This window comes from Parasteatoda tepidariorum, chromosome X1, assembly GCF_043381705.1.
Source record: "Parasteatoda tepidariorum isolate YZ-2023 chromosome X1, CAS_Ptep_4.0, whole genome shotgun sequence".
Taxonomy (NCBI): Eukaryota; Metazoa; Arthropoda; class Arachnida; order Araneae; family Theridiidae; genus Parasteatoda; species Parasteatoda tepidariorum.
This window is the reverse complement of record NC_092214.1, coordinates 46267099-46289933: the sequence shown is the minus strand read 5'-3', so window position 1 is coordinate 46289933 and position 22835 is coordinate 46267099. Positions and strand designations below refer to the sequence as shown.

The 22835-nt window shown below is 27.6% G+C and overlaps 1 protein-coding gene across 1 annotated transcript; it reads left to right on the top strand.

The window, feature by feature from the left end:
• Positions 1 to 371: 371 nt before the first annotated feature.
• Positions 372 to 22151, top strand: LOC107448559 (homeobox protein EMX1). The gene is made up of 3 exons (XM_016063806.3): positions 372 to 1474; positions 7493 to 7665; positions 21644 to 22151. The coding sequence occupies exons 1-3, from the start codon at positions 1009 to 1011 to the stop codon at positions 21875 to 21877; spliced, it is 873 nt and encodes a 290-aa protein (XP_015919292.1). The 5' UTR covers positions 372 to 1008; the 3' UTR covers positions 21878 to 22151.
• The last annotated feature ends 684 nt before the right edge of the window (positions 22152 to 22835 follow it).

Here is a 22835-nt window from a genome sequence, read left to right as displayed (position 1 = left end):
GAATGCTCTATTTTTTGGGAGAAAAATCAGCGTCTCTCTCAGTTTTGAAAACTAAATACGGAATTTCCATTTTAAATAAAACTTTATTTAAAAACTATGCTTTATAATCATATTCTTAACCAACTCTGACAACTTGATCAAACAATTATTTATATATAGCTGAATAAGTCGAGCGGAAAATTTTATAACTGTACTTCAGCTGCACCAGTGAACGGTGAGAAACGGTTAAAACCATAAATATGAAATATCATACGAAACAAAAACTAACTTCCAAATCAAAAACGAAGGGAATCAAAGATCAGCGCCATCTATTAGCAACAGTGGAACTTTGGACCAATGAGAATAAAATGCCGTATCTCGTTCGTAAATAAGACTTTTCTTGTAAACGAATGTCACGTGAATTGTTGGATCCAATGAAATTTCAGCGTAAGTTACTGAGGGTGGCTTTTGTTGAACATTCATTAATGTTTTCGGAATCAATTCGACTAAACACAGAAGTTAATGTTCAGATTGTGTGTTGACGCTCGCATGTTTTATTAATGAAGATTCAGAGAGCACAGTGTGGAGTAGAATATTTTTGCAGACTCGAATATTTTCTTTCAAGTTTCACGCAACAAACAATAATTTTGTTATTTTTTTCACCGTTATAATTTTACGTATTCTTAAATTTTTATTTCATTAAAAAAATCGCTTGCTAGAAAATTCAAAGGAGCGCAATATAAATGAGTATCGCTTTTAAGAGAGAATTGAATCTTTAATCTAGCTTGGCAGGAAACTTGTTATTTAAAGCTATTTTTAAATTCTACAAAACCTTTTTTTATTACTTAAATCGCATTACTGCCATCACATATACTGTAAAAATTGCACGTTTAGACAATGGGTAGTAACAAATAAATTTGAATTAATGGAAAATAAATATAAAAAACATGGATAAGAAAAAAATTCTACTGTTGATCAGACGATATTAACAGCGAAAAGTGAACGAGTTTATATTATGTTATTTAAAAAATGACAGCGATTTCGAATGTTTCGATAATGGATCTAAATAAACCAAAACTAACATTTTCCATCGATGCATTGATGGGCAAAGCTAGTGATAATGGAGACACTTCAATATGCAGAGACAATGCTTCTCCGGTTTCTGTCAAAGACTTTAGTATAAATAAATTTCACACAGAAGAAATCCCGAAGTCACATTCTCCTTTAAATGTTCCTGTGCCACCGAAGCCTTCCGTACTTGTTCCTATTCCTACGTTTCCCGGCGGGCTTACCGGGACTTCACCGACTCTTAGAACTGTAGTCGGTAGTCGAGAGAGAGCCGGTCTTTTCAACGCAGCTTTGTATCAACATACTTTGCCTCATGTTTCTGCCGCAGGTATGGACCATTCTTTAGCCGGTATGATTTTACCTGGTGAGGCATTGCACGGTTATCCATGGTATTTTCATCGGCAAAGATTTCTACATAGATTTCCAGGTATGTTCCTTTTCTTTCTATTACACTAACATTGCTAAAAAGTTCTGTCATAATATCTAGGAGATTTCTGACCAATACGAAATTTAATTTCTGACAATTGACTAATAATAAAAGTTCTGTCATAATATCTAGGAGATTTCGGACCAATATAAAATTTATTTTCTGACAATTGACAAATAATAAAAGTTCTGTCATAATATCTAGGAGATTCCTGACCAATATACAATGCAATTTCTCACAATTGACTATTATTTATTTAGAATTTGAGATGTGTTTGATTTTTCTCTTCTATAACAATTGTGGTTAATAGATTCGAAAAAATTTTGGTGTAAGAACCATTAAATTTCTAGACAGCCCAATAAATAATTAAACCCAATATATGAATTTCCAGGTATGCTTTTTTATTTCTATTTATTTATTTTTTGTCGTTAGAGTAAAATTTACCTTACTTCTGGCTTTATTTAAACACCAAAAAGCTCGGTAATTTCTACCAAAGCGCTTTGGTAATGATTTTGGTAAAATTAGCAATAAAATATGATTTTATAATATGTGATAAAATTTAGTAAATGTGATAAAATTTGGTAATTTATCATGATACCTTAGAGCATGGCATAAAAACCATTTATTCGGTTAAATTTACTTTTCAGTTTTGTATTTTTTACTTAATGTGTGGTAATAAGTACTATAATTTCAAAAACCAGAAATTCCGGTAAACCTTTACCATATGACTTGAAAAATTACCAAATGAATGATTTAAATAGAGTAAATATTTGTTTTTTTGCCAGAATTACGTTTTTTTATTATCAGAAGCAATACCATACAATACTGTAATTTTTCCAGAATTTTTTTTCTTCATGATAATGTCCTACACGCAAAGAGTTATTGATGTTGATATTCTAGTGACTATAAATTGTTTTCCTAAATAAAGATTAGGTCACTTTGTATAATTTATTGATTGTACACAAAATAAGAATAATATATTTTATGGAACTAGATGTAGTTCTTGATTTTTTTTTTCTCAGGTAATAAAATTATACTCTTTCTTTGAGTTGAATATTTACTACATATTTTGAAAACAGCAAAATTTAATACTTTTCCTATAACAGAAGTCGTTTCGTTACTTTTTGGATTAAAAAAAAATTACATTTTGAAAAAAGTTGAAATGATAATAGAATGAGAAAATTATTAAAATGGTAAAGAGATTAGTGTTCTTTTTACTTCTTGATGCTTGAAATCTGAATAATTATTTTTTTAAGCAAAATTTCAGCTGAATGAAATTTTTGCAGACAAGTTTTAGTCTGGAATAAATCTATTAAATGAAGTTATTAAATTTCTTTTCAAAATAAAATTATTTATTTGGAATTTATTTTATTGAATAGATTTGCATATGTTTAGGGAAAAAATTAGAGACATTTTTTTCGTGCTCTCTCTGAAAAATTGATTCGTTGAACTATAATAGGGTGCATATTTGCTGAAACTTTAATAAGGTATTGAACTGAGGTTTGAAATTGAACCATAGTTTTGAGCAATCATGTTCAAGAAGATCGATACTATGATTTAATTAAATTGATTCAATTAAGTACTATTTTAAGGCTATTGATATTATAGTTCACCACGTTTAAAGATTTCTAACGGTCACTGGAAAAATAAAAATGATTATTTAATCAATATTGCATATTTTAATTTGAATAATATCTATACTTCAGAAAATTTAACATATATTGTTCAGTATTCAAAATGACACAGATTCAAAATTTTTATTCAGTTAGATTTGCTTAGTTAAAAGTACTAATTAATATAGAGTTGCAAATTAAGTGGTTTCTCTTGAGGAGAAGGGTGGTTTGCTCAGAAAAAAATTCAATTAAGAAAATTCTGTATTATTCAGTTTATTTCGGCATTTGCATTTTTTTCAGAATTAAAATGACTCCTATTTGGAGAAAGATTTCCTCTTTCATTTCGAATTTAAAATGGCAATGTGTTGAAGAGAAAATAAATCATGATCCGATCCATTTTCATTCCGCAATTCTTGAAATTTAAGGCCTGATATATGTTGTCTGCAATCTCAACTCAGCCAGACGAAGATTACTATTATGAAAAATTAGCTTTATCTAACACCAAATATAGCTAAATTTTCAAATATAAGGACCTTAAAAATATACATGAAACTTCATGTTTAAATTTAAGTTAAATTTTATGTGAGGATAGTAAGGAATTCTTATACATTTTAGTTTTGTAATCAAATAACAAAAAATCTTTACTTTTTCTTCCTTGCAGCGTTTTCTCAATTCAGTTTTTCGAAACAAGTTTAGAAATGTTTTAAAAATGAGTCTCAATAATTTTCTCTTATTTGCTTATTTGTTTAGCTTTTTAAAAATTAAAAGTAATCTGCAGATGTTGCTATAATCTGCAGTCCCCGCTATAGTGCTAGGATATATCAATATATATATATAAAATTCAGGATATTTATCTTTTCACATTTTTGTATACTATTCATATATTACTCATGAAATCATAAATGAAATGTAGTTAGAGTATAATTTATATTCATAACTATGGAAAAAAGAATCAAAATTGACTTTCATTGAAGATTGTACTTTTCCTTTTCAATCATTAATCTTATAAAATAACTAATAATTTTCACTAATTTTAACTCCTAGTCTATTTCACTTAATCTTCATCATTTGAGAAATTGCGAAAATGTTTTTTTATATTTTAGTAATGGAAAATGTTAAAGAGGAAACAATGAGAAAATGCAAATGTAATCCTAATTACCCAAGTTGTTTTTTTTTTTTTTTCAATTTTTATTTTACTCTATATACTTTTTTCTTAATTTATATTCTATGCTACTAAAATTCAATTCTTTGTATTATTATCATTACAAATATATTTTTTGCCGTTTTAATACTAAAAAGTAACTTTTTATTCTAATATATATAGAAGATTCGCACTGCACGATTTTTTTCGATTCTCATTTTCTACTTTTTTTTTAATTTCCTTTTACTTTAATTTTTTTGATAATGCACCCAGATTTATGTTTAATTATCGAATATTAATAAAATTAAAATTTGTTTGGACTCATGAAAATTTAAATTTAGGTGATACGATCAAATTGTAAAATAAGATTTACACATTAAATTTTTAATAGTTTGATTCGGAAATTTTTATAGTACATAGGCATACACTTTGAATGACAGTCGCAAAATTTATTCTAATTGATTTTTTTCTTTACTCCTGAAAAATTATGCATAAATTATCTTCAGTTCATTAAAAGTTAAATTTAAAATTAGTCATATGCAAAAACTATTTCAGTTTTCTTAAAAATAACAAATCCTTTAATCCTACGTTGAACTGTGGGTTGACTGGTGGTTAGAAAATATATTAAATTATTATTTGTTTCAAACCATAGTTTCAATCATAACACTCTCCAGAACAACATAGTTAAGGGGTTTGCTACTGGAAATAATTTATAGCAACGAAAAGTTATTGCATTTTTATTTTTTGAAATAAAGTATTCAGAAATATAAATAAATATTGTTTTTTAATCTTCCCCGAACTTAAATTTAAATCTACAACCCATTTCTTCATTGCTATATATTCTCCAAATAAAAAATTGAAAAAAACTTTTATATTGGTGGAAAAAAATCTTCACAATGAAAATTCGTAAAAGTCTAAAAATTTTTTTTAAATAAGCATATCAATTTTAAGCGAAAAAGTACACTATAAGAAAATATATTATAGTACTTTTTCTATTTTAAGAGCGTTAACACAAGCTAAACAGCAATAAAGCTTACTTATATTCTTAAATTCTATACAATAAATTCAAATAATCTTTTGTAATTTCTTTCATTTAAGCATCAAAAAAAGTTTTCTAAATACCAACTTAATCACTAGCTAGCCTAGGCACCTAGTCGTACCCCTAAATTTGAAGATGCATATGAAAAAGGCACGAAGGCGCATTTTCCCTTTTTTTAAGGATAATAAAATACTTTGCTGCGACTTTCATGATTTTAAAATAAATACTATGTTTCCCAAATGAACAAAAGAAAACACTTCTCTAAAAATAAATACGTTACATAAAAGCTGTAAGATAAAAGGGGACTACGAACCAAATCAGATTTATTTTTCTTTTTAGCAAAAAAAAAAACGCAAAGAAGGTGAATAATATAAAGGAGTGAACATACTATTTTTTTAGTGTAGGACGCTCTAAGTAGCGCTTAATCTAGTTAAACTCTATATCAACAAATAACATGAATACACGAGCTTGTGTTAGTTTACACTAATTTGAAAATCTTGACCTTTCTCTGATCTTCAGATTAAGTTCAGTATTATGGCCACCGAAGTGTGGCAAATAGCAAATGCATAATTCATGATCTTATGATATGTCAGAGAGATGTTTAATCTCTTAAGCTTGTCAGACAGATAATCCTATTTAATGAGCTATAAATAGTTTAGAGATGAAGAGAAAACTAAAATGTGAAGTTATGTGAGCACATTATGTAAGTTAAGTTATTCACGATGTGTTAAAAATGTTGAACAAACAGGTGTTAGAGGGAAATCTAATAACTGATAATGAAATGCATTTAACACCTGTCTTAGTGCTGCCTGATTCCCCCCCCCCCTTATTTTTATGGAATTCTTTTCTTTTTCATTACAGTAGTAAGAGGCTCGAAAATGTTTTGTAAACATTAACAAATAATAATGATTATAATAATTATAAAAATATTTTGTTTTCTTCCCAAATATATCATTAAAGACAAAAATTATTGATTAGTTTTTAAAAATCAAGCACTAAATTCCTCTTTACATTATAACCCTCTTTCGCTTTGTTGAAGCAGCACAACGTTGATGGATTTTCCTAAATATCCCCTTTTTTATTAAAAAGAGAATATTTTCCGTAATTGACTTTGCAACTTTGCTTTTCTGTTAATCTCTTTCATTGTGGTTTTTGCACTAATTTTTTACTAAAAATATTTTTTAATCGATTGTCATTTAGTGGTTGTTTTTACTAAGATGGAAAGTTATTGATATATTTTTGACTTTGAAGCTTGATAGTTTTTTATTTACTTACAAAAAAATATTTGCGATGGAGAAAGGAAGTCACTTATTTATGGGGAAAAAAATATTTGATTGATAGATACTGGAATGGAAATTAATAATTAGAATTAAATCACGTTATATGGATCAAACATGGAAACATATGTTTTCCCCATTCAGTTGTTAGACTTTCCAAGACATGATATTGTTGCTAGTTAGAGTAGAACTGGATCATAGAACCCTCATGGTCAGTGCCATTTCGAAATGCTGACCATAAACCGATTTTTTGAAGAATTGAAAGATATGTTTTTCACATGTTTTACAAGTAATGTAAACTTATAATTTTCAAAAGTAGAACTGATGGAGAAAAAATGTTTTCTCACTTTGGCTTAAAAATTCAGAATTAGTTTATTTAAATATTACACAATAACATTAGACAAATAAAAATATTCATGGGTTGCAGCGATTTTTTCCTTTTCGCTAGTACAATGTTAAAAATTTTGAAACATGTTGAGCCACAATATCGTTGAAATTAGCTGCATCCCAAATGTGCTTCAAAGTCGAACTTTATTATTATACTTCTTAAACTTGAATAAAATATGTTATGGATTAACTTGAATAGAAATTTGGTTCAACTTGAATAGGACCTTGGCTCAATTGAACACCTTATAAGGATTGAAATCAGTTTGCACAGTATTTTGGTTCAAAACACGGATATTAAGATACAGTACTGAACCAATTTTTTTGAGAGTTTGGTGCTGGGAAAACTGCGTCAAAGTTTTCTTAGTAGAACCTGCAAAGGTGCCAGCGTCAAGATAACCTAATAAAGAAACAATGGGTTAAAACTCTGAAATTCGTAGCTAATACATTTTGTCATAACTTATATTTTGCTTCTAAAATTAAAAAAGAAATTTGTAAATTTTTTCTTGATTTGTTAAACATACCATAATCAAAATCTTAAAACATGTGCTTCTTTTTTTACAGGTCCAGATATATCTGGTTATCTGCTTCCTCCATTTCGAAAAGCTAAAAGAATACGAACTGCTTTTTCAGCATCTCAACTCATGAAATTAGAAAGTGCGTTTGATAAAAATCATTATGTTACAGGAAATGAAAGAAAACAACTTGCAGAAGGTTTAGGCTTAACTGAAACTCAGGTAATAACTATGAACTTTTTTTTAAATATCGTATTAAACAGTGGCGTAAATAACACCCCCGCAACCCCTGCTGCTCAGGGGGGCACTAAAGGCGTAAGAGCGCAAGAAATAATACACTATATGCAGGTGAGCACAGCCTGCTGCCCACCAGGTCTTGATGTGCGGCTCACGGCAGCAACTGAGCATTATAATAATTATAATAAAACTATTATGACTTTTTTTTTTTGGAAAAAAAATTGGAAATTTTGAATAGGTCATTTGAGTTTCGAATGCGCCAAATCTAAATCATTGTCGTTTCTCGATGGTTATCACTATACGGATTTATATAGTTTTAGAAATCCAATATTTTTCATACGACAATATTATGATACTTGAATTTCGAAGATTTCCAGGTGTCTCTTAAAATACCGGTCTTTTTAACACGATATTATAACGACTCGGACTTTTGAAGTACTACTTTATTTGTGTCAATTTTAGCGTACATCCACGCTATTTTTTTTATCGTTTTTTCGGCAATACGCATTACCACATGGTTTTTCAAAATCCCATTATTTTTAGCATGTATTAATACGACACTCTGCTCATGCATTATATTACTAAGTTGGCTGATAAAAATAATTGCGTTGATACATAAAAATTATCCTAAATGCATGTGTAAATACTTGGATACGCAGCTTTTCATGGAAAAAGGTTGTGCATCCCTACATAAATTACAATCAAAATATTTTTTTTTATAGAGTATTTTTTTTAATTCTAATAAATGAAATTTACTCTTAACCAAACTATGAATATAATTATTGTAAGATGGTGAGTTATTTTGTCTTATTTTTAAGATTAATTTTATTTCAATGTAGCAAGTCGGTAAGTGTATACAATGTTCCAATTTAGTACTTTTTCTAAATTCCGCCTTTCCATCACAATTATTAATTCCTTATTAATTAATATTAAAATAATCTAAACTAAAATATTCAATTTACAATAAATTAAAATGAATGATAATAAATACCCGAATGTGTTCTAGTTTAGAAGTTCTAGTTTTTCTACTGATAGAGAATTTTAAATCGAAATCAAGCAAAATGGAAGATAAGGATTATGGTATAACAACAACCAAGATGGATGGCTTAACAAACAAAAGAATTCACAAACAAATTCCCGAAAGAGCATTTTACATTCTAGCATTAAAAAATATCTTTGTCACAAAGTAAATATCAAAGAAAAATATGAGCTGATACATATATGCATCTCCATGTTTTGAGGTCTAACAATCGAAATTTCTTCGGGAAAAGAAAGAAAAAAAAATACTTAATAACAATATCTTCGTGTAAGTAATTTTATTGCTATTTTAATGTTTATAGGATATGATATTGTTTGTCCCAATAATAAAATATACCTTAATAACATTTATCTGTATAAGAATTGCCAAGAATATTTGCAGCTGCAGACCATACTTGTCTAATCGCGCCTACAAGATAAACCTAATTTACTCAGATTGTTTACTTCCACCAGTTTCTAGGTGAGGCTAGATCTTGATGTTACCTTTGACATACGATCATTATGTAATGTGAGGTGTTTCCCCTATAACTGTTCAGTCAAGTAGCTTCTAGTATGGAGGTGAGGAACGATTAAATGTATCTTCTGAGTTCCCCATCATTTTCTGGACTTTCAGATAAGCAAAGAATATATTTTCCTTTCTTTCAAAATCTTTATCTTTCCCTGGTTGTCACAGTTGGAGTATTGAAAGAAATGGCAAAGCCAACAGCATCACTACACATGCTGAGCTGAAGTCACACTTTCACGGTACTAAATTCTCTTTGTTATTTATTCTGTTCGGACAGGTGACTGTTAGGTACAGTCACAGTTGAATATTTATTTTTATTTTTCTCTCTCCTAGCGGAAATGAGAGTCCAAAGATTAAAGCCCATATCTGTTCCTAAAAGAATTTTCCTTTCTTTATATCTTGTTTACAGTATTGATTACTGAAATTATCTATTTATATATATGTTTTAGAATTGTAGGTGTGACTAAAATTATTAAACATTTTTGTTGATCATTCTGTTTCTCGCATAGTTATTGAAAGTTCTTGTAGTGTTGTTCCTTTATAGGGATTTGAGATGAAACTATTAGTTAGTATTCAGAGGCAATTTTTAATCAGATATCAGATTTTAATAAGCATCTTTGACGGGGAAAATGAATCAAACACTTTTAAACTAACCCTTTATTTTTTTATTTCTTTATTTTTTTTTTTTTTAATTTCAAGAGACTTAAAAAAACTGAAAATCTGTGAAATCACTTGACTTTTTTTTTAAAAAACTAAAATTATGAATCACTGTGTATCTCATTAAAGCAAAAGGTATAGAACTCTTGTAAGCAATGGTTCAGGAAGAAGGGTTGGTTGCAAATTATATTAAAATCTGCCCGATTTCGGGTACGTGGATATTAGGTTTTTTGTTTTTATTTCATATTTTGCTTCATACATAATTTATTGTTTTATTTCATCATAATTCTATTTTTATCAATTACTATTATATTTTGAAAACAGTGTTAAAGTGGTGGTTTTAAAATAACTTTTCTTTGAAATAATTTGAAACTTTTCTGCATTTTGGAGCAAAACAAATTTAAGACAAGACAAATGAATAAATAAAAAATGCAAAAGAATTTCAATTCAGTTATGTAAATAGGAAATAATGTTTGCTTGAATCGAAAAAATTATTTATCTGTACCTCAAAATCACTGTAATCGTATTAACTTTGTTGAACCGTTTCCAGTCGTCATGTAGTAAAGAAAAATTGACGTTTATATCTGTATAATTTTGTAGTTTTAATTTATCAAGTTAATAATAATAATAAATAAGATTTAAAAAAAACTGTTTTATCATGAAATGATAAATAGGAAAATGCTCCCTTTTTAAAATTCTTATCTTAACTATAGAAATTCAATATTAAAAGCCCTAATTGTCAATTTTTTGCTTTTCAACTCATAATTAAATTCATTTCAAAACTCCATAAGGTAATACAAAGAGCTCTAAGTTCCAACTAATAATTCGTGCAGTAAAATGTATTTAATATATATAAAAATTATCCACAGTGACACCAAGGAAATATACTAAATAATGTAATGTTTTTATATATTAAAACAATTAAAGAAACAATTGAATAAGCACAAATGAACAGGTTAATTCGTGCTCATTACGTAGTTTTTAGCGTTGTCTCCCTGCCAGCTCAAGGTAACCCTTTCTATTTGGAAATTTTTAAACATTGAAAGCAATAATAAACACATTTTGTTTTTCACAATTCCAGAACACAAAAATGTGTGATGTAACTCTGCATTAATCTAAAAAATGTTGTAAGTTACTACCTATTGAACTACATAGTGTTAAAAAAATGAATTCATTATATTTTTTAATGTTTAATTACAAAGATTTGGATGGTCAAAATTATTTACCTAGTTACTCAGACCAAGATAATTTTAAATAAAAGTCTTTTTTTTTTCAGCCTAAACCTTCAAAATTATAACGAAAATTCATATTATTTGAATCAACTTTAGCCAAGCATTTTGAATTTTGCTTGAAACAAATAGACGCTTAAGTTCTTTTCTGTCTTTCAAACTTAACAAAAAGAAATGTAATTATAATTCTGAGAGATATATGATAAAAGTTTTACCACCTACACTCTGATTGATATCAGAACTATTTAATGGACCTAAAAGAGGCCAAGAGATAAAAAAGAAATCCATCCAATAAAAACCAAGAAAAACAAATTGCTTCTTTTTTCCCCAGAGAAATCAAGGCAAGCAACAGTCCATCACATCTTTTTGTCTCTTTTTTTAATACCATCACTTGGCTCGGAATTACGATACCAAATTCTAATAATTCACGCTCATTATCAGAACTTAGATAAGAATTCTAAGATCGTCTTGCTTCTACGAGCGCAGTTAATTGCTGATGGACTAGCGGCGCGTGGACATTATACAGGAAAGCAAGCATCAATAATTATTGGTAGTCTTCTCTCAATAGAAATAACAAAACGGCGTTATAAAAACGGTAAAGGAATTAATTGGTTGACTTGTCCCATTTAAAGGTCGACGGCTACTTCCAATTATTACCAACCCACCACTTCCTTTAATCATTTCTAACTCTCAGGTCGATGATTGCTTCTGTTGTCAATTATTATTAACTCCACCCCAACAATTAAGAGAAAATAGATGACATGTAACAAGAATCGAACATAAAACCTCCCACCGAAAAATCTATTGTTTAAGCTCTTTTTGTCGTTTATTTAACCCTCTTCAGGAGAAATAATCGTTTTACATTTTAGCAAATAACCAATGTTAAATTGAATTAAACATGGAGTTTTGCTCATATACTGTCATGAAAATTTTTTTAATTTTAAATATTAATTATTATTGTTTTAATTTGACGTTACTGTTGTGTTAGTTTGACTAAAATTGCCTAAAATCTTTAATGTTCTGAATAGGACTAAAATCTCTGAATTTATATAATATAAATTCAATTTTATTAATTATTTTGTCATAGAGGTTTTAATTCTATACATTTATATTCTAATTTCAAGTTCAACTAAACTTTTTTATTTTTTGGCTTTTTTATTTCTTTATTCTTCTCTCTTTTCCGGTAGTTGAAATGTTTTGGGGAGAAAGAGAGGTGAAAACACTGAGAAAAAAATTACTAACGGTTTACCGGAAATGCTGGTTTTCAAAATTATAGTTTTTGCTGTAATGCATTTAGTTAAAGATACAAAACTGAAAAGTAAATTTAACTAAATAAATGATTTTTATGCCATGCTCTAAGGTATCAAGATAACGCAATAAAATAATCAAATTTTACCTCATTTATCAAATTTTATCATATATTATAAAACTATATCTTATTGAAACTACTTTCTATATGCTTCCACAAATTTTTGTTCGCAGATTATTATCGTTATAAATTCAGCCGTTCCAAAGTTTTTAGCAGTGTATGAATAAAAATAAGATGTCCAAAAAATTTGACACTATAAGACTAGGGGCAGTTCACGAAGCGAATTTAAAAGTTGTTATGTTGTGATTAAATTGAGATTAAGTATGTGGTTAAAAATACATTGCATTTTATTATCCATTATTTTTCATATGCCATTATACATTGGTTAATTAATAGATCAAAATTAATTATTTTCTTCTTAATAAAGTTCGGAAGATGTAAATTGCTTTACAAAAAAATCTAGTAACAACAATTATTTCAGATCACTTTTCCCCGCGCCTTTTATAAAGAACTCAAAAAAGCATGTAAAGAAATTATTACTTTAAATATCTATTTATTTCAAAAATTTTCCTAAAATATTGTATAATGTGTTCCAAAATAACTTAATGTAAAATTATAATAGCAAATTTAAATTCTTAGACAATTCAGCCAAGTAAAAGAAAATTTTACCTCTATTTTACAAACATTCAAATTTCATCTATTTTTATAAATAAATGAAATCTTCACCTTTAATTTAAGGAATTTGTTTCCTTTGCTCTGCGTCAAAAGTCTAAAAAATTTAATTTTTCTTTTCTTGCATTGCTGAAATTAAAAAGGAAACTTTCACAGAATGCTGTCCAAGTCCAGTGACTTTTAGATTGAAGATATCAATTATTACTATGCTCTTATCCATAAAGGAAAAAATGATTTAAGGAAAGTAAAAATAAATACAGTTTAAAAAGATTAAAATTAAAAACATTAAAACTGAATTATAATTGACTTCTAAAACTTTCGTAAAATTAAAATAATACAGTTTAAACAACTGCCGTAGTATTATGTAGAATTGTTTCCTTTTTACCTATTAATGAAAATGTGAAATTAAAAAAAATTAAATATAAAAACATTTTTAAAGGGTTAAGCTGCTTATTTAAATCAACTATAGCCGACTTTCCCTTACATATAAACTATTCAACTGAATATTAAACTCACTTTTTGTTTCAAAATTAAATAAAAAATTTATCTAAAAAATTAATTTTAATAACTAATAATTAAAATTGAAAAATATTAGACTCTTAAAGCTTTTCAGTTAGAAAAATTTATAATTAAAACGACTGTCCCGGCTTTGTATAGAAGCCTTTGATTTTTGTTGCTTTTTCTTAGAAATCAACAAAAGATATTTTTAGACAAATACTAGTTTTGAAATTAATGAATTGTAACACATAAATGAAGGTCAGTACAACCTTTTTTTATATTATTCCCATGAGTTTCAAAATGCTTCCTCAGAATTCCACGTTTCACCCGCATTCATAACCAACAAAATACATATTTTTTTGACCGAAAATTCTCACCAATTAACATCCATCTATTCTTTTGTTTCAGAATGTTTGGCTTGAAATATGTTTTAGAAACTTACTACTATTTTGTCGTTGTTTTCTGAGTCAAAATTATCAAAAATATGTCATTTAGAATTCAACGAAGTTATAGCCATACTACGTCTTTATTTTTAGGTCTCTTTATTTTTAAAGCATTTTTAGGTCAATTATGTAAATTGAAAAATAAATAAATAAACTAAATTATTGCACGGAGAAAAAAAATTCTGGTAAAATTTCCGCATTGTGTGATAATGACATTTCTGGTTAAAGAAATGCGGTATTTAAACCATACATTTGATAATTTTTCCGTTAATATGGTAGCGGTTTACCTAAAATTCTGGTTTTCAAAATTATAGTTTTTATTACCACACATTTAGTTAAAAGTGCAAAACAGAAAAGCAAATTTAACCGAATTTTTATCTCTAAGTTATTATTATAAAATAACCGAATTTCACCACAGTTGCCAAATTTTACCACTTATTATAATACCATATTTCATTGTTAATTTTACCATAATCATGTTACCAAAGCACTTCGGTAAAAATTACCAAGCTTTTTGTGTTTCCATAGAGTCAGAAACAAGGTTAATTTTACCATATTCTAGTAGTTTTGGCAATACATTTTTTCTCACTGTACTAATAATCATTTAGTAGAATTTCAAAGTCAGAAATAATTAAAACTCCAGTACTAGGATATTATAGCTGCACTTGTAGTTTTTTATAATTAATTTATGAAATTGCATCTTTTAGGACGATTTAATTTCAATATATTAAATTATTATTAATTATTCAATTATTATTCAACTGATTAATGAAAATGACGCATGTTGAGTGAAAAAAATCACCCTTACACGGCACATTTTTTTTATTTATTTTTTTTACAAGAACAATTTTGTACATTTTTAAATACAGGATAATAATTCATTCTGAAGAATAAGTTTTAGATAAGAATTTTGAATGCAAACTAAAGTTTTCCATTAGAGATCATTTTTTAATCGTTCAAAGACATCGAAATCTTAGATCATCCATGATAGAGTGTCATACACTGTAAGAAATTCCGGATCAAATTACAATATAAAGTACTGGCACTTTGAATACATCACCCATAAAATCCCTTTTACCGTAAAATTGTATCGTGATTTTCACACTAATATTTTTTCATGAGATTCAGTGATTTTACGGTAATTATTACTGCAAAAACTACGGTATATCAGAAATTTTACTCCGTAACATGTTCCGGTAAAAATGGATTTTACGGTAAAAAGTACCAGCATCCTGAGTGCCGATACTTCTTACCGTAGTTTGATTTTGAACCGTACCATAGTTTTATTTCGTACAATAGTTTGATTCCGTTGTTAATTTTTTTACTGTGCATAGATCTTTAGAGAGAAGTTTGATATTATGTGCCGTAACGAGTTTAATCTCAAAACATTTTTATCAGCTGGTTCAAATATGGTACAAACCATATAATATAATTAATAAGTAGAATATAGCTTTTAGCTAGTTATAAATGGAATATAGCTTTTTACAGTAATTTTTTACAGTGTCTTAAGTGTAAAGTTTCATTAAGTTTTTTAATAAAATCTTGCAAATCTATTCAAGAAACTTGAGACTCTTTAAGGGAAAAAAAATATTTGCCTTTAGTCAGAATTAGAGCAATATGATTTGATTCCTAATTTAAAAAATTTTTGCCTTTTTTGCAATTAAAATAAATGAAATTATTGTTTGTTATGGAGCTTAAATAAGTAATCAATAATTTAAATAGTCCATTGTTACTTATAAAAACCAAGTGAAATCAAAATGGCTCCATATACATGAACCGTATCTCCACTCTAATATTCTAGTGTCCTTTTTCTGTCCTACATGAAATATCCGAAGGAAATGTTATTTTTAGTATTACATTATTTTCAAAGCTGTAACAAAAGCAACCACTTTGAAAAACTAATTTAGTTTTTTACAAGTCATGAATTGACTATCAAGTTAAAATCTGTATATATTTAAAATATATAAGTAAATACAAAACTTGACTGCTTAGCATTAACGAACTTTTATTCTGTGGTTAGATTACAAATAGTAATAATTTGTCATTCATTATTATTCACTTTAATAACCACTAAAATAAGTAGTTATATTACAAGACAGAAAAAATTTATAATTTAATTACGCGTTTTTGCTTTCTTAAAATCCATCATTTTACAAAATCAATCAAACAATTCGTAAAAATTTACAATTTTAAACTAGACTATATTTTATAAAGTCAATTTATTATTTATTATCATTTAGTTTAAGAAACAAAAATATAAATAGTTGAGTTAAATTATAAGATAAAAAATAAATAATAACTCATGATTTAACATGAGTTGTTTTTATTTATTTAAAAATCCAACAGTAAAAAAAATTATCAAACAACTTGTAAAAACAATAATAATTTTAAAGTATACAACTTTTTGAATTAAAACTAATAATACTTTCATTTTTAAATCAATTATTTTAAACAAAGAAATTGTAAACAAAACTCCTTTCTGTCTAAAAAAAATCAAAATTAATATAGCTTGGCTAACTGGTGAGTCAGCATTACATATAACAGAATTACCTAACTTTCTAGTGATTAAAAAAAGTTTCCGTTTTTCTAATTGTCAGTCTCATCTGCGGGTAGTGACGATTCCCTGTAACAAGGTGAAAAGGGATATACTTTTAGTATTTGAGGCGTTGAACTTCCTACTCCTGCTGAGTTCAGATATTCAATTAAAGTTATTTACTAGCGCGTGCCATTGTCTCGGGGTGCCCTCTACAAACGAAGAAATTGAAAAGTAGAAGTAAAAAAAAAACGCATTCGAGCATAACTGGTTCTCCAACCTGTGCAAAATAACGTAAATAAATAATAACGATGTAAAAGATCTGACATTCAACGGATGTGCTTTAATAACGGCAATTTTTTATGAATATTCACACTGAGACAAAAAGTGTGGTCAAAACTACTAGAGTATGGTTAAAATTTACCATGTTTTTGGCTCTATGGAAGCACCAAAAATCTCGGTAATTTTTACCTAAAAGCTTTGGTAATGATTTGGGTAAAATTAATCATTAAATATGGTTTTATATTATGTGATAAAATTTGGTTATTTTATCATGATAACTTAGAGTATGGCATAAAAACCATTTATTCGGTTAAATTTTCTTTTCAGTCTTGTACTTTTTACTAAAGGTATGGTACTACGAACTATTATTTTAAAAACCGAAATTTCGGTAAACCGTTACCATTTTAACGGAAAAATTACCATCTAGATAGTTTAAATATCGTTTATTTTGGTTTCATTAGCCAGAACAATTTTTTAAAAAATGTCATTACTATACAGTATGATAATTTTACCAGAACTTTTTTCACCCAGAACTTTATTTTATCATTACAATTGAACCTTGATTATCCAAACCTCCTACAGCCAAATATTCCTGCTAACCGAAGTCTATACTTAGAGATTTTTTTCCCCTGTGCATAATTTTTTTCTTTTCTCAATTTCAATAAGATGCTATTATAGTTCATCCATATATGATACCTTAAAAATAATAATAAAGACACTCCTTGTACAGTATGACACAACTTTGGTGCTTAAAAATTACAAAAAGCACAAAATTAAGCATTATATATTTACAAAAAAATTTTCTCCTTTACCCATATATTTCGGATGTAATTAGTAGTCTCTTGAAATTTGAAATGAAAACTTACAATAAATCAAGAAATCCAAAATTTTGTTTTTGAGACATCGCAAAAGTTTTTCACAAATAACATTTTAACAATTGTCATGCACAGTACTTAAATTTTAAAATGTATAGCTTACATGAACATTCATATGTACAGATTAATTAAATTTAGTAAATTATGATTGATGTGGACACAAAAACTAGCATTTTTTGAAGAGAAACCCATATCTAAAAAATTAAACATTGAGTACCCACAAACCAGTGCGCTTCTCAATAAGTCACAAATCTTAAGAATTTAATTCTTTTAACTAGAATTTAACCTTGTCTGTGCTTTCAGTGCACATATATTACATGTTCCCATAAACCAGTAAGCTCGCAAATTTTAAGAATTTGCTTCTGTTAACTAAAATTTATGTCAGTGTTTTCAGTATATATTACATGTTCTTAGTTCTTTTATTGTTTTCCTATCCCGTAAAGTTCAATTTATTTATTATTAGTTATCCAAATACAAACTCGAAATTTATGCTGTTTTTCACAAGCAGAAATTAAAACAGAAATTTAGAATGCATATAAACAGACATAGTTTTTGATATTTAAATTTAGGAGAAAACTTCGTACGTCTCATTCAAGTTTAACTATTTTATTTAAATAAAACAATTTAATGTTCAATCTATATGTCACAAGTCTTTTTCAAATAATTTTAAAAAAAATATTTTAATTTTATTTGTCAATTCTACATATTTAAAAACAATACAGAATTGAACTAATTCAAACATAGTTTCAATTTGGTGTTATTCCTTAGAATGAGAATTTGTTTTAAAAATGGAAAATGCATAATACTAATCTGCGCATTTATAACCGGATTAGGTTTGATCAACTAAGTTGTGATTCCTACATAATTGGTTCTAAGTAATTCTCTGCCAACGGTTGTTATAGTGGATTACGGCACCTAATAACTTTTTCTGATACAAAAACCAATAAATTTGTCAAAAACGCAAGCGATTGTGCTTAGGATTGTGCTTTCACAAGGATCTAAGATTCTTATTTTTATTATTATACTCAGATGCACGCAAAAATCTACATTATATATGGGATTAGCTATTGCTCCCATTCAAGAAAATAATAATTTTTTTATCCCCAAAAAGTTGCTTTTTCCATGTTTTTTACACATATTTACATACATATTATATTTCTTACATCAGAGCTAATGTAGAAACTGCAATATATTATCATTTATTTATACCATAAAATACATGTTTCTTTATTTGTAAAATTAATTGGAAACCCCCAAGGTTGATTGTAGAGAACATTTTTTTTTTTATCTTCTAATACTTTTTTCGGTATTTGGGTCGACATGCTCTTTCTTCACTACTTAATAATTTTTTTATTTCGCAAAATATTACATTAAAATTATGCTCATTTATTATATTCGATAATTCGTTTGAAATAACAGTAAATGAATTCTCTTAGCGTAATAAAAAAATTCGTGTAAAAATGAAAATTAACAGAACAATAATTTTTATATCTTGTGCACTTCCATTCCCTGCTGGTTTTTCAATTCATTTGTTAATAGTTTGTTGACTTTTAAAGAACACTGATTTGTTTCTCTTATTTTTAATAATCATCTGAACCAGTAGTTCCCAACCTGGGGGCTATTACCCCAAAGTGGGTGATTTCTCCCTCTATGGGGCGATCAGGGGGCGATGAATATTCTAAAGAAAATAGAAAAAATAAAAACAGCAAAGAAAAAAGTTAGCGACAGTTACGCATAATATATGAACACCGTTCGCGAAAAAATTTTCCCGATCACGGTAATTTTTTTAGTTTTACAAAAAAAGAAGAAACTATCAAAATTACATTATTCTAACACTCAAGTCTCTCTGACAGATATGAAATTTTTTTTCTCTGCTTAGCACAACCGCACTTTTCCCGCTACTTTTCTGCATTTGACTTTCAGGCATGCTGCTTGAGCGTTGTCTGCTTTTCTTTTTCAATCCAATTTTTTTCCCCGCCTTTTCGAAGACATCATCAATTTTCTTAATCATCGTTCTCAAGTTTCTGATTCGTATTCATGCTTTATCTTACCTATGCAAACATGACTTAATGACATTCACATGATTTAAACCACACATCGTCTTTCGTATTTTCACGATATTATATCCTACTTCGCGTAAAAAAAGCCAATATTATGTATGATTCGTGTTCAAGTAACTTAAAAATTATACAACGGAATTCGTATTCATGCAATTTCAAAATCAAACATCGAGATTCGTATTCATGTAATTTTAAGACTAAAAATAGAGATTCGTATTCACGTGATTAAAAAATCACAGATTGATGTTCATAATCACAAATTATAAATAAATAAATAAAATCAAGCGTTGATATTTTTAGAAAACCGTTGATAATTATTCTGCCGATGAATTCTTCCTACATACATTTTTTTCTTGCTTAAATTTCAGGCATTTTCTTAATTATTTAAAAAGTATTTTTGTACATAGCATTTTTCGATTTCTATTTTAAGGTTTTTTTTTGTTTTTTATCAAACTTATCCCTGCGGTAGGAATCAATATTGAATTTTGTAAAAATTAAATCACTTTCAAAAAAAATCTGTAATTCACAAATTTCGCTAAATAGAGATGGCGATGAAATGGCTGAAACATGTTACGAAAGTTACATGCAGAAAGATTTTCAGTTGAAATTTTGTGTTCGTAGAAAGCTCATCATTTTATCTAAGTCTGGCTAACGAATATTGAAATTGAAAACGTATGCAAAACCAATCGTTCATAGTTCAAACAAAGAATCACGAGTTAAAATAAAAGATAAGTAAATCAAAAAAATTAAAGTTTATGAACTTTCTCGTCATACTTCAGGCTGAACGGAGATCTGTCGTCCAGATCTTCTCAGAACTAGGAAATAGGTTGAATATTTGCTTGAAAACGGACCTATGACGAACATTAATGCTTTTACTGAAGGAACAAGACAGTCAATGTAAAGATGAACAATAGAGTTTTCAAATTTTAACTATCAACGTTTTCAATTTTCATGGATTCCAATTTAAAAAAATAAATATGTACTCCTGTTTTAATTATTTTTCTTCAAATATCTGTTCTTGTGGAAAAAATAAAGAAAAATTCAGTATTATCGATGCTTATTAATTACAATTCATTGTTTTATAAGGAAAAGAGAGAGAGAGAGAGAGAAGGGTGATAAATGTCAATCAACATCTAGAGGGAGGTGATAGGCCGAAAAAGGTTGCAAACCACTGATCTAAACAGTGTTTAAAAAATTAAATAAATAAACGGATTATCCTGAATAACTTTTTGCCCTAATGATCAATCAGATCAGCACGTTTTAGGGCTCGATCTTAATGGTTCGAGGAGATCACTTCATATAAGCTAATTAATTAGTGCAGCCGTTATTTTAAATTAAGAAATCAGACACAAAAACGTACTTTCTCTAAATAAACATGCACTTTTTTCAACATATTCAAATTTCTGACCCCCCAAAAATAGGGGGTAGCCACAATCTGGGAAATATGGCCCCAATAGTTTGGTCAGGAGAGCAGTTTAAAATTTGGAAACCTTAATGTTAAGTTTACTTTTTGCGTTGAATTGTAAAGTATACATTTTTTTACATTTTTTTAAAGAATGTAATTTTACATGGCAAAATACAAAATTTAAGCGAAATCGGTTGAATAACTCTTGAGAAATCGAATTTTGAAAATACGTTTTCTTTCACAAAACGCGAAAATCCGATAATTTAGATCAAAAATTATTCAGAATAGTCAGTTTTTTTTTTCACTCTGTACAGCAAATGTTTCCAAAAATAAATAACCACTAGAGACAAAAACAAAGAAGATTTCAATTTGGAATATGAGCTTTATTTAAATTTTTTTTTAATTTGTTGCTTTAGTAAATTGTACAATTGAAACTATATAATGTTTTGTATTTCAGGTTAAAGTGTGGTTCCAAAATCGTCGAACAAAGCAAAAACGACAGGTTTTGGAAGATAAAGAAAGAAGCGAAAAGACCCAACGTTTGTCTGTTAATAAAGGAAGTGAACACGAAACTAATGAAATCAATCATATATCTCTTTCCTGCAGAACTGAAAACCTCAATTTTTATGAAGATGAAGAAAGTAATTCATCTTTCACCAGTGATGAAAAGTGCGAAGAAAAAGTGCCATAGTTCACATTTTTCTTCAAAAAAGATTAAAAAGAGAGTAAAGAAAACAGAAAAATTATATTATGAGAAGATTTTTTTCACGTAGTGTGTACTTTTTCATGTGTGCATCAAACAATCACTTTTTTGTTTTATGATCGATAGATTATTGCCAATGGTTTGCATATACGTTTTTAATATATATGTACTTAACGAATAGCTTTATCCTATTTCATTTTGCATTTAAATTTATTAAATTATTGACTATTTTAATAAATTATTGAATAAGACATTCGAAAAATTTGTATTTTTGTCATTTTCTTTTAATTAAGGATGCAAACAGCAAGTTGAAAAATCCAAGCTAAATATTTTAATTTCTTTTACTTAAGAAGATTTTTAGCCTTATTAAGCAAGTTTAAGTTAAATAAGTTTTAAGTATGTCTAGGTTTAACGAGTAAAAAATAAATAAATAAATAAATAAAAAATAAGCCTTTTTTTAAAAAATCAGCAACTTAATTTTATCAAATCTGACTTCTTGACTCTTAAAACTGTCATGAAATTAAAATGCATGCCTTTTATTGACTACAAAACGTCTAAACTTTTAACCAAACACACGTAGATATTTTTCAATTAATTTGCATTTATTTGTAGAATTTCTATTTTGCCTTTAATATATTATATTTTGAAAATTATTCAAAGATTTATTTTTAAAAAAATCAATTAACCTATTTCAATGGTAGCTAACAAGAGAGGTATTCAGAATGCCTTTCGCCAATCAAATTAATATTTTGTGTCGAAATACTCTTTAGCATTGGGCTATGACAGATTTTTTTTAAAAAAAGGTATTTTGATTTCATTGTCTTGGTTTAAGGAATTTGGTTTTGTCCCGCGTAAAAGCATCTCGATTTTACATCCTGTAAAAGCACTGTCATAAGAGACATTTTGCATTACGTTTGTCTTATATTGATCGTAGTGCTAACCACTA